We start from the raw sequence: 17,403 nt of genomic DNA, 5'->3' as shown, positions 1-17,403 counted from the left end.
ATCATAAACTGGGTACTTGAGTTAGATTTTTGCCTCTGCGTATGTGTGCTGAAGGTAGTGATGGGTGTAATGAGCAGAGAGCAACTATAAATTCCGTGAAAGGAAGAAAATGCAACTGCAAGAACCTTTGGTTTTATTATGGTCATATACAACTGTAGCCTCCCTTCCTGTTACCAGATGACCCACAAGGAGTCTGATTATAACCTCTGGGTAAGCACTGATTGATTATGGATGAGGAGTAAGGTAACGCTTGAACTACAAATGCTTAAACTCTACCTCTGTGGTATGAGCAGCTGCAACCACCTACATGCCATTTCTAAGACCAAGCATGTAAATGTTTCGTTCACCCGAGTGATGTTTTTCTAATATTATGTTTGTGGCATCTTAAAGCTTTGGGGAGACCTCAAAGCTGATCTGGCATGAATGTCTACTCAAAGGAGAAATGCCCTCTGGAACACTCCTGAAGCCACAGGCTTCGTCTGAATTCTCATTAACAGCAGAATGTATTTGCAGTCACCGATAATTATTAGAAACCACCTCCTCATAATTGAACTAAGACCTCCTTATATTTTCCAATCATTTCTCTGAGCTTTGACTTCTGGAGTAATGCAGCATAATCCTATTCTCTCTCCTTACCCTTAAGGATCTGAAAACAGCCATCATTTTGTATTTCTGAATTTATCTCCAGGCTGTACTTTCCTTTCTTCAATGTATTCCTCTTGAGAAATATTTTCACAGTCGTCACCTTCCTGTTCCTAGTCTTTCACACACTGTAATACTTGGCCAAAACCTGCTGAAAATGTGACACCTAGAACAGAACACGATATTCTAGCTCTGAGTGAGTATCTAGCACATCTGAGTCCAGAGGAATTCTTTTGATCTGGACACAACCTTCCACCAACACACTCTTCCAAGCTTTCATCCTTACCTCCTGTTCTCTCCCTAGGTATGCTGTGCTGTGGGCAAAAACATTTGGAATTTGGTCAAATAAAAAAGTCGTCTTTTTTTCTTGAGTACCACTATCAACTCAAGTTCCCCTTTCATTTGCCTTGGCAATGGAATGTGTACAATTTTATCTTAAATTTGCCTCAGCACTGACATAATTGTACATCTTAATACATCATATTTAACCACTGCAGATCTGCTATCTGTAAATTTGATAATACCTTTTATGGAATTTCTTGTGTCTTCATTCAAAGGATTGGAAATTGGCTTCAGTTTAATGTGAATCATTATTCAACTCTCAGGTTGTTTCAATAGCCAGGAATCCACCTGGCTGACTACCCCTCTTGGCCACAAAGATTTCAAAAGAGATGTCGAGTACCTTGCTGGATTCAGTGAATATGGTACCTTTAAACCAGTCTAAGCCAAAATGTTTCCCCAATGACAAATCCTAGGGACATTTTATCACTGCTGTGAAATTTTAGGTGAGCTTCCAAGCTCTATGAAATAAGCAGCCAGGATGGGTGCCAGGTCATGTGAGTAGAAACAAGAGAACCTGTGTCATAGTCACCATTTCCCCTTTTCTGGTACATAAACAGTGGACCAGAGGCACTGGATCTATATTTTATTAGGAGAGGTAACTCTGAGGTAAATTCAGCCAAATAAAAACTCAAAAATCACTCACTAGAGAGGGATATGTGAGGGGTTCTGTTCATTACTGCAATTTTCAATATTTTTTTCAGATAAAATCTGAAAAGTCTTATTGTGGGTGTGTCAGAAAAAGGCTACAATGATCTAGTATTTATATTTTATAACCTTTACCCTTTGCCTTTGATAGAGTTGGTACTTAGGTGGATCTGTTGCCTGTGTAAATTTCTCCATTAAGGACAAATGAAAAAGTAAACTTTGGACACTGACCATTTTTCAAAGAAAATGAAAACATGTATTTTTTTTTTTTTGCTTTTATTCTCACCAAACATTCATAAGAGAAGGCATATTCAATTTCGAGGGGCTATCCAATTTCAGATGTGAGACACATAACTGTAATAATGTTGTGCCGAGGGAAGAAAGAAGCCTTGGTCATTGTATCTATTCAGATGAAATAGGTTTTCTCTTTAAACACTTTTAGGGGCTCAGTTAACCATGCCTAAACCCAATTTGGGGGATTAGTATTTTAATTCAATTCCTTCAGAGCATGAACAATTCTTCCTGTGCATGACAGCAAAGGAAAAAATGAAAAATAGTCATAAACAAACCAGCTGATCCACTGAGGATTACTATACAGATTAATTTATACAAAGGCTAAAGGCAAAATGAGAAAAGTAGGAAGTTAAGTCATTCCCTACTAGTTAAGGAAAGAACAAGTACAAAATCATATCAATTAAAAATTAAAAAAAAATATTTTCTCTATTTTAGTTTCTTACACAATGCAGTTTGTCAATTCTACAGAGCTACAGATAGTTACCTTTCATCCTACTAGCTTCAGAAAAGCAAGATATTCATGTATATAGCTCAGGTGGTAACTCTTCAAGATAATTTTTAGTTATTCATCTAGGTAACATGCAGCATTCCTACTAAAGGGAAAAAAGTCTATGTTAGGTAGCATAATATCATGCTTTTCTTTCTTTTCTCTGTAGTAACCCAAAATGGTCCTAAATCTCCTGGATCAACAATCAAGAGAGATTTTATTATATATTGCTCAGTTCACAAATCTGAAGTGTATGTTGGCCAATGACAATTTTTATAGTTTATCCACCATTCAGAATGCTTTACCAACACTCTATGCTCTGATCTGAAAAAAAAAAAAAAAAGAAAAAAAGAAAAAATAGATGAATGGCTATATTCAAAACCACCTAAAAAAATACTCCTTAGTTTTGAATTATGCTAAAGAATAAGTATTTGAATTTATTGCTATGCTTTGCTAGATTTTAAATATCAGATGTGGACTTTAGATAAAAAGAACTTCACAGCGCTTTTGCTTTCTTATGCATTTCAGTTTTAACGTTAAAGTATGAAAGAAATGTGAGCTTGTTCTCATGGATAATAATTTAACTTTATTGTCTGCAGCCTTTTTCACACCAAGTATTTGTTTTTCCATGTGAAATAAGATTTAAAATGATAAAGTTATTGTTAAGGAGACACACAGAAAGGCAATAGAAAAAGCTGAAGAGAGTTTTTGTCTGAAACTAGAAAACAGAACAGTCTGGGGGAAAAAGATAAGATATGAGAAAAGTACCAAAGGTTAAAAAAAACTAGTTTTGGGGAGAGAAGGGCCAGGCAATTGTCTCAGAGGGACGGTAAGATTTCATGTGCATGTTTAATATATGTGCTTGGCAATAATAATCTTAGAATTTTCTTCTGTGTCATTAGAGCTCTTAATTTTTCCCACTGTCTATAATTTTATTATGCAACATTATATGTATATATGTGTGTGTGTGTGTGTGTGTGTTTATGTAGCACAAAATCCATTTGTAATTTTGTACCTCCCAGCAAAGTCATACCTCAGATATGAAATGGAAAACAACTGGAAGACCTATCAGAGTACATTCAAGTTTGGATTTTTTAATTAAAAAAATTTTTTTTTATTATCCTGCTTTGGTTTCCTTATTGAGTAGACTCCTGGGGAAAAGTAAGTACAGTGAGTTTACTGGTCTGCTGTAGAAGTAGAATTTAGACTCATAGCAAAGAAAGTTAAAAAGAGATCCAAAGGTTCACTTAAAATAAAAATCACCAGACAAGATAGGCTATGAGGAGCCTCCTCCCTGTGGATGAGTTTTAGCACACACACACTTTGGAGCAGCTATCCGCAGATACTTCTGTCCAGAACCCACTCCTTTTCTGGAGTTTCTGAACTCTTTCTGCCCCACATCAGCTTTAGCTCTCTTCACTATGCTGCCATTTGTGATATGTTTACCTGCCACTTTGGATGAGATGGCAGCGAAGGAGGAAAAGTCCCTACTACTTATCAGAACATGAGAAGAGAAACAAATCCCTGGACTTGCTTTAGTGCTCTAATTGGCAAATATGCGAAAAGACTGACCATCTCACATGCTGAGGTGGAAATGAACCTCTAATATAAGATAAAAAATCCTCTAACACAAGATACAAAAGATAATATACATTAGGCCAGTTCAGTTAAAACTCATACTTTTTTTGGTACTCTCTGACAGGACTTTAGAAAAGATATACCCCAATGGCAGAAAGTAATTTAAGTATGGGAGAAAGTTAGAAACCATAATGCCTGAAATACAAAAATAAATGCATTACTGAGGCATATTCCCCTGGTGCTGAGGTATGTGGGCAAAGAGGTCACACTTTACTGTGAGACAGGGGGTCAAAGGTGATGCAGGGCTCTAAGAAAATATTTACCAGAGGAATGTGATGATTCATTTACCAGTCCAGAAATCCTAAGTACAAAACTTTAAGATATAAGAAGGATCAAATTATATAATGTATATGATTCAATTTAAAAATTCTTAGCCCTCTTATATTATCTAGATTACAGTAGTAAAAAATCAAATTACATTCATATGAAACTTTTATAAAAAGAAATCAAATCCATTTTTATGAAATTTTATAGTACAATTATTTTCTAATGGGTATTTTCTTAGGTCATGGTATTTATAATTCCATTTACATCTGCAAAATTTTTCAAATCGAAAAACAAAAGGCAGTCAATAGAAATCTAAACTTTCATTTGCAAAACTCCCTTCAGTTTTCAGGCCAGTAACACATAGTGATGTCAACTTCTCCTCCAGACATGGACTGCTACCAAAGATCTCCAGTTTAAGGAGCATGCAGGCCTCTACTCATTAGGAACGCTTTCTGGTTTGGCTCACGTTTCAAGAAATTCTGGAGCATGTCCATGCCGTCCAGAGATCCCCCAGGTTTCAGGATTAGGTTTCTGTATTTCATTCCAACCTAATAAAATAAAACATCATGCCTAATAATTCATTGTTAAAGCAGTTTTCCAAATCCCTAGATGCAAAAGAGAAAGGGGTAAAGGTGAAGAAAAATGGACTTTACTATGTCTGGATGTTCTCTTTTGCCAAGAATACAGCTCTGTAGTACTTATTTATTTTGGGAGCTATGAGATCTGAAGCTTAAGAACTCTGGTCTTCTACATTCCTCTCTAATAATGTCTTGTCTCCTTAGAGTCTCAAGAGTGAGCAAACAGATGAACAAAAAAATAGCCAAATGGAATGTATAACTGATTTTTATTGGTTAGCCCATCTCTAATGCTATTTCAAAAGGGTTAGCAAAGCAAGTGTTCAAGAAGGCCAAAAACAGGGGGTCTGTGTACCTGGAAACAGTGGTACCACTTCTGCCAAAATGGCTTCTGCTATGTTTTAACAAGGGGCTTTACACAAAACCCCTCATCTTTATGGATAGCAGTAGGACAACAGCACATGCTCCATGGTATAGGGCAAGATATTTCTGTGGGTCCAGAGGTGGGAATAAGAACTTTGTAAAGTTTTCTTTGGGGATGAGGTCTGGAATTTTAAAACATTGCAGTTACTCTGCTTTTATTTAGAAAAATATATGAGCAAATAAATATGTGAGAAAAAAATGACTGTACTTCAGTGTCAGTGTTATTCACTATTTTCACTTCCTTTTCATCATCCTTTTGAGGAAGACAATTCAGTGAAGCCTAATTCTTTTTTTTTTTTTTTTAATTTTTATTTATTTATGATAGTCACAGAGAGAGAGAGAGAGAGAGGCAGAGACACAGGCAGAGGGAGAAGCAGGCTCCATGCACCGGGAGCCCGACGTGGGATTCGATCCCGGGTCTCTAGGATCGCGCCCTGGGCCAAAGGCAGGCGCCAAACCGCTGCGCCACCCAGGGATCCCTTGAAGCCTAATTCTAAATATACATTTAAAATAGTTCACAGAGTAACACTTTGAAATTTATATCCTTTGTATCATTGTATCAATATGATTAGTAGTCTTTTTTTAAAGATTTTTTTGGGGGGAAGGGAGAAGGTGGGGAGAGGGAGAGAGAAAGAGAGAGGGAGAGAAAGAGAGAGAGAAAGTGTGCACGTGCATGAGCAGGCAGGGGGAGGGCCAAAGGAAAGAAAGAGAGAGAATCCTCAAGTAGACCATCACTCCTTGGCTTTTTTTAAAAAGTAAAAAACAAAAAACTCTTGGTAAAATTAATTTTAATAAAATATTCTCATTTTAAAAAGATTTTTATCTATTTATTTCACAAAGAGAGTGCCCGAGAGCATGAGTGAGGCCTGGGGGATGGGGAGGAACAGAGAGACAGGAAGAAGTAGACTCCCCACTGAGCAGGGAGCCAGACGCAGGGCTCAATCTCAGGACCCAGGGATCATGACCTGAGTCAAAGGCAGCAGCTTAACCTACTGAGCCAACCAGGTGCCCCTTAATAAAATATTTTAACCAGTATATCTACATTTATCTCAACTTCTACAAATATAAAATTACTGAAGTTTACTTTTTGTTGTAAGTCATCAAAATCTAGTGCTTTTTACTTTTACAGCACAATTCTTCAGTGGCACTAGCCACAGTTTAGTTGCTTGATAGCCACAGGTGGAGAGCCCAGAACACTGATGATCTTTAGAAGGGCTGGCTGGACGATATTCTAGTCTGACATTGAAAAGGCATGTAGTAATCTCGTTGCTTTATTTAAAAGCTTTGGATACGGGATCCCTGGGTGGCGCAGCGGTTTGGTGCCTGCCTTTGGCCCAGGGCACGATCCTGGAGACCCGGGATCGAATCCCACGTCAATCCCACGTCAGGCTCCCAGTGCATGGAGCCTGCTTCTCTCTCTGCCTATGTCTCTGCCTCTCTCTCTCTCTCTCTCTGTGTGTGACTATCATAAATAAATAAAAATTAAAAAATAAATAAAAAATAAAAGCTTTGGATACAATTTTTTTTTCTTCTTTTTTTTTTGGATAATTTTTTTTTAAAAGGGCAGGGCCCATAATCATTGATATTTCAATACCTGAAAACCCTGGTAATGAACGTTTAGAGCTTGATTTAATGTTCTTTAGGGGGAAAAAAATGACATGTAATTTCTTACTTGGTCTGCAGCAATTCATGACTGGTACAAGAGCAATGGAGAACATAAAATGTGAGTGATGGCTATACCTGCCTTGGACTTTATTATTCTAAGAAGTAGCAGCTCAGGGCCCTTGAGCCCAAATACAGTCTCCCTTTCTTCCTTTTATTTCATTGTCCAATGTGCTTACGTTTGCCTACAGTGTTAAGTCAGTATGGGGACTGGGTGGTATGGGGAAGAAAGACTACGCTCTCTGGGGGTAGCAATATGGGAAGAATGTGGAAAACGTGAATTAAGTTCATCTGCAGAATTGTAAAAATATTTTAATCGTTAATGGAAAAAGATGTAAATATATGCTAATAACTGAGACAACAGTATAATGAAACCCATGTACCCATCATCCAAACTCCATAATTAATATTTACCTGCAGAAATTCTTAATGCTTAGGATCTGAGACTCTTTTACTTATTAAAAAGAAATGTTTCATTCCACAAATATAGGAACGTCATTAAAATCTAGGTAGGGTAAAAAAAAGAAATCTCCTTCAATGCTGGTACCAAAACAGTCTCATCTGTACAGGGAACTGTGGTTTTAGGTAGCAAAGAAGAGTAGGCCCTTGAGGAACTGCTGGGTACTGGGAAGAGGCAGCTCCAGGCTCCTCTGAACAGTAAAGCCCCCATGGAGCTGGGTACTGTTCCGACTCACGGTACCCGGTTCAGCACAGTTCCAGCCCTGCCCTGCTTACAGCTCCAAACAAGTTGATTCAATTTCCTGAATTACAGAGCAATGGTCTTTTAATAGTTTCATTTCCTTCACAATGAAGTTTGGAGAACAGTTTAAGAGTCATTTTGGTAATAGGATCTTGCTTTTCTTAAAAAAAAAAAGAAATAAAGAAAGAAAGAAAGTTAAGTGAATTTTAGTGTTTTTGGAAGGTACCAGCTCTCTGGGTGAGAGAACACGTCTGGGAGACATATGCCACAGGTGGAAGGAGTCTTTGCCCTAAATTGTTCTACTTTGTTTACATAATAAAGAAACTTGAACTGAGAGGAAAGCAGAAAGAAAAGTTCTAAGACAACCATGGAGATTTTTCATGTTGAAAAAAATCCTTCAGGAGGATCTGCACATAGTACGCTGAGCTTCTATTAACTATTCCAGAAGGTAAATCACATTAGTCACCTGTGCGGTTTTTAATCCTGGAAGATTAGAGTGTATCTATTGGCAACTGTGCAAGTCCTCTCTAACAGTGATGTTTTCTAAAGCAAGGTCAGGGTGTTGGGAGTCAGGGCCAAATCTGAATCTTGGCTTCAGCCTCGGCTCTGGGACCGTGGGCCTTGGTTTCCTTTACCTATCAAGTAAGAATATGCCCCCCTCGTTTAGCTGATGGGGAGTTAAGGATGATTTCGGTACATTACCCACTCCCTAGTGTACCACATGGCATCCGGGGGGGCACTCAGCAATCCTCAATGGTCGTGCATCCCTCCTCTCATTTCTGCCCCTCTCACACTGCTGCTATGTTCAGTGTCTCATGTACAGAGCAGGAACACAGATGCATTCCGGGTCTGGCATCTCCTTAAAGTGCATTCTGTCTCCTAATAAAGCTAAAAAAAAGTACGAGAGACTTCATCTCCGTTATTAAGAAGAGAGAGACTCTAATTCAGTATGAATATTAAGTCAGAGACAAGGCACTCATTTTATCTAAGAATATGTACCCTTATTTTTCAGAGATTTATTCATCTATTTGAGGGAGAGAGCACAGTAGGGGATAGGGGCAGAGGGAGAAGGAGAGAAGCAGAACCCCCCTTAGCAGGGAACCCAACCTGCAGCTCGATCCCATGACCCCAGCCAAAATCAAGAGTTGGATGCTCAACCGACTGAGCCCCCTAGGAACCCTTGAGGTAATATTCTAAGAACAATATAATGACCTGAAGGAAGGGTGCCATCATCTATCAGTAATGAGAATATGTAAATGGCCAACAGCCTGGGTCTCCTGCTATCTCCGGCATCTGTGAGACAGCACATGCTTCTACTGCCTTCCGACCCTCTCCTTCCTGTTGCTGTCTCCTTCCTACACTGAGTAACACGCATCAGGGCAAAGGGCATCCACCTGAGCACAGGGGATGATGACCAGGCACCCAACAGGCTCCCTGACCAGCTTTTAAAGTGGACTTTGAAACCTTCCCTTCCACGGCCCATCTGTGAACTCCTTCTCAACAGCACACCCTTTGTTTTCTATGAGGGTGGGGAGATCGTGGGTGGAAAAATAATACCTTGGACAACAACAAAGAAAAAGGAAGAGAGTCAAAGATTGGTGCTGGTAGTCAAGGAGATGGAACAAGAAGAGTGGGTAGGAATCTTCGCTTCATTAGAAGAGGCCTTCTGGAAACCTTAAGCAATGTTTCAGTTTGTGAGGGTAGACAGACAGATCTTTATTTATGGGGAGGGAGAGCAGAGAAAAACAAAACAAAACAACCAGCCTGGGCAGTAGCATGCACTGGGGGAAGGGGAGGCAGACGGGGAGGACCACCACCATAATTAAATAGAACAGTTTTGAAGCAGATGACACGCAAAAATGAATAAAACAGCTCCTTAGGGCCTTATGATCTAGGGGGTGAGATAAAGGAATAGACAATTAACAAAACAGATTATTAGGGTTTAAGGAGAAATGCGAAGAAGGGCTGTTAAGAACACAAAGACGGAAAAACTGCTTCCAGTTGGTTGGGATTCAAGACTTAGAAGGTCTGGCCTTGTAAATATGCAAGAAGTTGGAAATCAATCCCATTTCCTTCCTTTATCCTTAAATCAGGCAAAATCTAAGTCTGTTTGAAAAGGCTGCAATGTAAGAGAAATCAGCTTTGGGGTGGTGTATCAGGAGAGCTGAAGCAGAATTTAATCTGTTTGTAAGGACCTGCAGGAGAGGAAATTTCATATTCTCCCTTAGCAACACATTATAGAAAGAACTGGGCCTAGACTTCTGATGGAAGAGCACTGGAACACTGAGCTTTATATTACACATTCTCTGTCAGGCAATTCTTTCGCATGTTAACCCCAAATTTGTCAGGTTTCTGTCTGTTATGGCATGTGGAGATCTAGCTCCTTCCTTACGGCATTACAGATTGAAATACAGTGACACTTGATTTTAGTTCTTCTCCACTGACAGAAAAAACAAAGGTTAGCAATTTCTCTAAATGCAAAAGAGTTGGAAGATAATTCTAGCTTAATAATATAATTGTCTTTGAATCCACAATGTCTACTACCTCTTAGGAAATTTTCCCACAATGAAGTTGCCTTATAAAAAGAAATGGCCCTAGTTAAAATGCCCCCATTTTTTTCCAACCCTATGATTAGCTGCTGTATTTTGAAACTACATTTGGTGACCTTAAAGATATCTTCAAAGAGCCCCTAGAGCTTGCTGTGCAAAAGTGTTATTCCCAAGCAGCTCCCTTCCATAGCTATTTAAGAGATCAGTTGGAGAAGGAAAAGAGATGTCTGATAATGAAACGTCTCCATATTCTACCAGAAACAAAGTCTTTAGAATATATTTAACTAATTATATAGTTAAGACGGTCTATCTATTTACAATGAAGAAATTAGAAAATCACAAATAAAGCCAGAGGGAGCAAACTTGTGGCTATTATAGGTAAGTGGCCAATTCTAATACTTTGATAGAGCCCTCAAAGCAGAATGAAACCAGTGTACCATAAAATATGCTATTGCTACCCTTGGTATTCGGAAGGCTATAGGTTTGGGGCACCTGGCTAACTCAGTTGGTAGAGCATCTGACTCTTGATCTTGGTTGTGAGTTCGAGTCTCACACTGGGTGTACAGATTACTTAAAAAAAAAAAAACCCAAAAACAAAAGAAAAGCTTTATACTTCCTTTTATTGTTTTCCCAGTGAGTAAGGCACTTTCTACAGTTCTGCTTGCTAAGGTTTGGAATGTTTCTTGGACAAGCAAGAGGTTATAGTGAGAAGGTCTGGAGATGTTCTTTTGTTTTTGTTTTTAAAAGATTCTATTTATTTATTTATGAGAGACACAGAGAGAGGCAGAGACACAGGCAGAGGGAGAAGCAGGCTTCCTGTGGGGAGCCTGATGTAGGACTCGATCCCAGGACCCCGGGATCACGACCTGAGCCAAAGGCAGACATTCAATCGCTGAGTCACCCAGGTGTCCCTTGTTCTTTTGTTGTTATCAATGACAGGACTGCTAATGTCAACAGTATGTGATCTAGTTAGTCCTCAGCCTCTCTAGAGTCTGGGGACTAAGCATAGTAGGCACTGATTCCTTGAAGGGCCACACCACTATCTTCTCAGAATGATTCAAATACTTACTGGTGAAATTAACCTGTCTTATTAGGTGTCAACTCCAGTGACACCAATATGTACTCAATTGTGATGCTTATTAAGAATTCTAAGGGAGTCTAATTCTCTTTCCTTTCACAGTGTCTTGTCATTTGTTTCTTGCTTTTGTTGTGGTTTCATACTGAAAGTTTCTAGAGTCTATTTTGTATTCTTATTATTCCAGAATTTTTATAATGGCTTTGGGAAAGTCTTTTTAACTCACTGTGCCGGGCAATAATAACTGGTCCCTTTCTGCTGAAAACTTTGTAAATCTAGAAAATATAGCAGAATTCAATGATGAGGAAAAAAACAAAACATAGTTGGGAGGGTGAGGGCTTTGAGACAACACAGACTGTATGATATATTGTGATTGCTCTGATACCCATGACTTCAGATCAAATTCAGTATTTCCTTATACTATAAAAATTCTTTCAGGGCACCTGGCTGGCTCAGTTGGAGAAGCATGCAACTCTTGATCAAGGTTGTGAGTTCAAGCCCCATGCTGGCTGTAGAGATTATAATAAACAAACTTACTTTTAAAAAATTCTTCCTTTTCATCACAACATACCTGTAATAATGACTGATGTTTTTTGTAGAATGGGATTACTGCCTCAAAGTATTAACTTTTAATAAGTGGGTATTTGAATTTTATAAATCAGATATTACTTTATTTTTATTTTTTTTTTTTAAGATTTTACTTATTCATTTGAGACAGAGAGACAAAGAGTACGAGTGATGGGACAGGGCAGAGGGAGAGTAGTGGACTCCCTGAAGAGCAAGGAACCTGATGTAGAGCTTGATCTCAGTACCCTAGGATTATGATGGGAGCTGAAGGCCAACATAAGGGCCCCAAGGAGGTATCACTTTAAAGCAAACATTGGCAAAAATTAAAAAAAAAAATTAAAGCAAACAAAACCAAACAGTACACTGTAAGATGGAACAAAAAGGCTATTTAAAAAGCTGTTCTAGTATCTGCCACTGCAGTGAATAGTGTGAAGGTAGGGTGTGGAGGGATTCCCCTTAGTTGCTGGAACCAGATTCACTACTGTTGTGACAGCAGTGGAGCAAGAAATGACATGATATCCCAGAGTATTTGATAGGAAAGGATTAAATAAAGTCAGTTTCATGGCATAAAATGAGTAACACACAGTGATGTCATATCCAGAATTATAGCAAAACTGAAAACTGTTTTTAACATTACAAGGCAAAAATTCCAAGTTGTTGGGAATTTTGCTTTCTCCAGGATCAACCCAGGTCCCTGTTCTAAATTAAAAGTAGTCTGGCTGCCTACCAAGCTGTGAAGCTTGAGAATAAAAGGAAGTACATAGAAGCATAAGGGCAGGGATTGATCTGCTGGACTTGCAAGTTCCTTGTGGTCCACTGGGATCAGTACTTTGGCTGTTACCTTGACAGGTGGAAGAGAAGAGGTGACAGTGGAGGGTACTGGAGATGTGGCTGTGGGAGTGGAAGCACAGAGGAGGTGGATGAGGAAGAGTAATTGAAAAAGGTACTGTAGTACTTATGCCAGGAAGCCTCACCCACTAGTAAAAGCCAGTAACAGGTCATAATTGACCTTTATATAACTAGACCTTGTATCTCTTTAATCACTGTTTTCTGATTTCTACAATAATGCATGCTTTATGTAAAAATAAGGAAAAGCTCCATAAAAAAAACACAGAAAAATATTGAATAATCACTCATAAAGTCATTACCTGAAGCTAAGAATGAACATTTTGATGTACTTTTTCTAAACACACCTTAAAATAAAAATTTATATTCGATGGTACAAAATATTTTATGACCTGACTTTTTTTGTTCTGTGTATTAAACACTCCAGACATAAGAAAAAAGCTGTTGAAGCCCTTCCCTCATGCCCAAATCCATTCTGCTCTTCAAAATATGGAAAGGCCACTTTTGGTTTAAATGATCTGGAACATTTCATAAGTGAGTAGCCATTTGAGTAGGGCCTTTAAGAATGGTAAAATTTTTAAGAGGCATAGACAAGGAAGGCACATGTTTTAGGTGGAAAAAACAGAATGAATAGAATTTGTGAAGGTGCAAAGACCTATGGGGACACACAAGGAGTCTTCTGGGAAGTAAGGAAGGGATTTGATGGCTAAGGAAAGGACTATACACAAGAAGAGGAATAATAAGAAGGAAATTAAAAAAAAAAAAAAAGAAATGGCAGGTGAGGGCCTTTGCAAGTTGGCCAATGGCTCATCAATGGTTAACTGGAGAGTAATTTCCAGTTTAGTTGATGGAGGCAAAAGCGTAACAGGGGCACCTGGGTGGCTCAGTAGTTGAGCATCTGCCTTCAGCTCAGGTCATGATCCTGGGGTCCTAGGAGTGAGTCCCACATTGGGCTCCCCACAGGGAGCCTGCTTCTCCCTCTGCCTGTGTCTCTGCCTCTCTCTGCGTCTCTCATGAATAAATAAATAAAATCTTAAAAAAAAAAAAAAAAAGCCAACAGAAGTTGGCCAAGACTGTTTCTTAGAGCAAGAAATTAGGCTGTAAAGGAAGAACAACCGAACAGTAGCAACAGGGTTATCAGAGTCAGTAGCAATTACCCATTTTTTTCCCCCCGAGATGGTAAACCAGTAAGGCTTGGTATTAGAGACATTGCTGAGACAATGGAGGAAAGAAGATAAGTACTGAGGTATAGAAAGAGAATAAAAAGATGAAGTGCTCAGTCTTGATGCCCTTACTTTTCTTAGAGGAGAGGAGAGAGGTATTAAGAGACTCCGGGGAACGCAATAAGGGAGGTGGAGGAAGACAGCAGAGTAACACTGGGGGTCCAGACAGGTTGGATAGCATGACTTTGTAGTGGGGCATGTTAATGGAGTCACACGATCATCCCCAGAAAGCTTTGAATCCCAAGGGCACCATCTCCAAGTGCGCTGGTGGAGAAATCCAGGGCTCTGGGCACTTAGCCGAAGGTCATGCAGAAGTCAAGGTATTTATAAGAATAGTCAGTGGTTGACCATTGTAATAGGTGGGCTAGGGAATGGAAGGAGACCTACAGTGACGTAAGAGCCTGGGTAGGGTGGGATGGAAGATGGAGTGATTAGAAAGGCTAGTGTATAGACTGTAAGTGCCCTGAAAGTGTTTTGGCGGGGGTGCGGGGTGAGCTTGGGGGGGATGGTGGTCTAAACGACAGCCATGTATTTCAGTATCTATGTGTGGAGCACTATGCAATCCAGAAACAAAGTATAAGGGAACAAATTGGTTAGCTAAAATAAGTACAGAGAGCCTGATTTTGAGAATTTGTTCTTCTCATTTCTGAATCAAACAGAATAGAAAGCATACTGGAAAATGCATCAGCCCTAGAAATAATCCGACAGCTGAGTCTTCAACAAGAGTGGAGACTGGGGGCCTGTAACTCAGGAAGGTTTGGCTGGTAGCCACCTGGCAGTCAATTTACTATACACAGAAAGGAATGGCTCAGGTTAATAAAGCAGCTTGAATTACTTAGAGGCATTTAGGTTACAGACTATGTAGTAGGTGGGGTAGGCCAGCCACAGAGAAAGGGTACCTCACGCAGAAAATGTATAAAGAAACTGTGTAGAGAATATCAAAACCTATGTAGATCATTTCTATCAGGAAGGAGTTTACCTTTCTTTCCCAACGTCCTATAAAACTAAAACATGGTTCAGCACATGTCAAAACTAGCTGCTATAAATGCTCAAGTGCATAAACAAAGCTTTGAATTTTAATTATGCAATATATTGGAATGTTAATAAGCAAGAAAATGTAGTAGGTTTTTTTTAAACTTATAGAATTAAAGTTAATCACTTGTGCACTGCAACTTAATGATGTATGATTTGAAAAGATGCAAGACTTTAAAGTTGAAAGCTGTTACCGAATCTCTTCTAAAATCTACACGTAATAAGTACTTTACACTAGGAATTAAAGGGGAGGGAGGCAATCGCAAAATTAACAAAAAGGAGAAAAGAAAATACAATACCTCTGGATTCATTATTCCTTCTTTTTTAAAACAGCTGTAAAACATGTCCATGGAAAATACTTCACTCCAAAGGTATCCATAATATTGGCCATCATATCCCCCTGCCAAATGTCCAAAAGTAGCTGGCATATTTGTGCCTTTAAAGAAAGATACATTTCAATCAATGTGATGGCCAGTGTTAATTATCAGGTTATCAGCTGCCTAAGGTTTCCCTAGGGGGAGTACAGGCACTGGGGAGAGGAGACAAGCAGGATCCTACCTGTAGTACTCCCTGGATTCACATGTGCCCTCGGCCAAGATGTTTACAAACTTCTCTGCTATGATGACTCAACCTTGAGCTGGTTTCGGCCTTAAGCTTTGGAATGCCTAACAATAGTTTCAGAGGCTTTGTCCACACCCATCAGATAGCTCAGTGTTTCAGAACTACTCAGTCCTTTCTTATCCCTTAGATGCATATGTATCTTACAGATACTCTAATAGTAAACCTACCCTTCGTCACACCTCTTTATATTTAAAATTTGTCAGGACGGCACTTATTTTAGGTTCATAATTACTGAAAAAGAATTATTTAAAAACCTAAAAAAAGTTTAGGTTTAAAAACCTAAAAATTTTTACCAATTCAATCTACCTCTAGGGCTACTTTTAAAAAGGATTTTGTCAAAGTGGCCTCAGGCACAGAGTTGCCCTATGGTCTGCTATAAAGAGATCTGCAAAAGTAAGTGGGGATCTGGGATGGACTCAATGAACTCTTCTGATCTTTATCATCACTATTAATGTTGACGGATTTATTTAAATAACGACTTTTACAGAGAAGAAAAATCACCCTACCAACTATGTGTACACGAACAACTACCTGTTGGCTTAAAATATGTAAATATATAAATGTGAACACACGTGTGTGCACCTATCCACCCACACACATGAATATCATAAATATAGGGTTAGAAAGTGCTAGCTAAAACTGCCTTAACTGATCTCAGAACCAAAATCAGAAGCAAGGTTTGTGCTTCTCTCTAAAACTGCCCCCTTCTGCCAATTTCTTAGTGGAATCACTGGGAAGTCCTGGTACGTATATGGAGGGAGGAGCCAGGTGGGAGCTGCCGAACGTGAATAGCTTTCTCTGCTTTGGGGTGGAGGCCAATTGCTCATGCATGATTACACCAAAATGCTGAAAGCTGGAGCCACCTTTCCTTTAAGCATATTTGGACAGGATAACTCATACGAACATAGTAAGCTTATCTGAAAGTCACTGCCTGATTATAGAAATCAGAAACAAATTACATCAGGTAAACTTCCTGACAATCTCGGCCTTCCCTAGCAGTGCTGTAGGACTTTACCGTGTGTGGGACAGAAAAAAATTAATTCAAGTCTTGGTACTCACATACCTGGGGTGGCTGCAACACCTAAAACCTCTGTGCAGTATTTGGCATATTCACTTGCGGCGTCCAGCGATGTGTTGGTATGGAGAGACTGATCAACTTTGCTCAAAACAATCTGACGTAAGGTCAGAAGACCTATTAACATAAGAATGTTTGGGCATGTTTTGGAGAAAAGAGAACTATGTGTTCTAATATCACAGGATCAAAGATTTCAAAAACTGATGCCTGTAGTACATACTACAGAGTGGGAGCGAGGTAACTCACTTAAGATTTAAAAGGAGACAGATTTTTTCTTCTTGGGCACAATCCCGTATATTTAGCAGTCTTCTCCCCCGCCATAATAGCACTTTAAGAGCACTAGGATTATTAAAGGGGAAATAAGTTCTATAGAAGAACATGTCGGCAATTCCCTCTTAAGCAATTCTAACAAATTTTCATTTTCTAAAATTACAAGTCATACCTGTGTTGACCAGTCTGGAATCAACAAGTTTTTCAAGCAGATCATCCATGATAGGGCTTCCATCTTTATAATGTTTTGACAATCTTCGGAGGGAATCCATGTCCCATACCCAGTTCTCAAGCATTTGTGATGGCACCTCTACAAAGTCGGTTTCCACATTTGTTCCGCTAAATCGTGCAAAATCAGTCTAGAAAGTGAACACAGAGGTCTTTTTATTTAAGCACTGAATAAAAACTACTTATGTGATGCATTATAATTAGGACTCTAAGAGCTGGGCACCTGGCTGGCTCAGTTGGTA

The 17,403-nt window shown here is 39.1% G+C and overlaps 1 protein-coding gene across 2 annotated transcripts in view; it reads right to left on the bottom strand.

Moving 5' to 3' along the window:
- Positions 1–2,976: 2,976 nt before the first annotated feature.
- NLN (neurolysin) overlaps positions 2,977–17,403 on the bottom strand; it is a 95,414-nt gene continuing 80,987 nt past the window's right edge. For both annotated transcript variants that reach the window (XM_041766796.1, XM_041766797.1), the window contains exons 10-13: positions 17,106–17,292; positions 16,652–16,780; positions 15,267–15,403; positions 2,977–4,863 (exon numbers count right to left, since the gene is read on the bottom strand). In XM_041766796.1, the coding sequence (XP_041622730.1) occupies positions 4,729–4,863; positions 15,267–15,403; positions 16,652–16,780; positions 17,106–17,292 (588 nt within the window). In that variant the 3' untranslated portion in view covers positions 2,977–4,728. The remainder of the gene's footprint in view (positions 4,864–15,266; positions 15,404–16,651; positions 16,781–17,105; positions 17,293–17,403) is intronic.

The sequence above is a fragment of the Vulpes lagopus genome, chromosome 8, assembly GCF_018345385.1.
Source record: "Vulpes lagopus strain Blue_001 chromosome 8, ASM1834538v1, whole genome shotgun sequence".
Taxonomy (NCBI): Eukaryota; Metazoa; Chordata; class Mammalia; order Carnivora; family Canidae; genus Vulpes; species Vulpes lagopus.
Note: the sequence above shows the minus strand (reverse complement) of the source record. Positions and strands in the feature narration are given on the sequence as shown.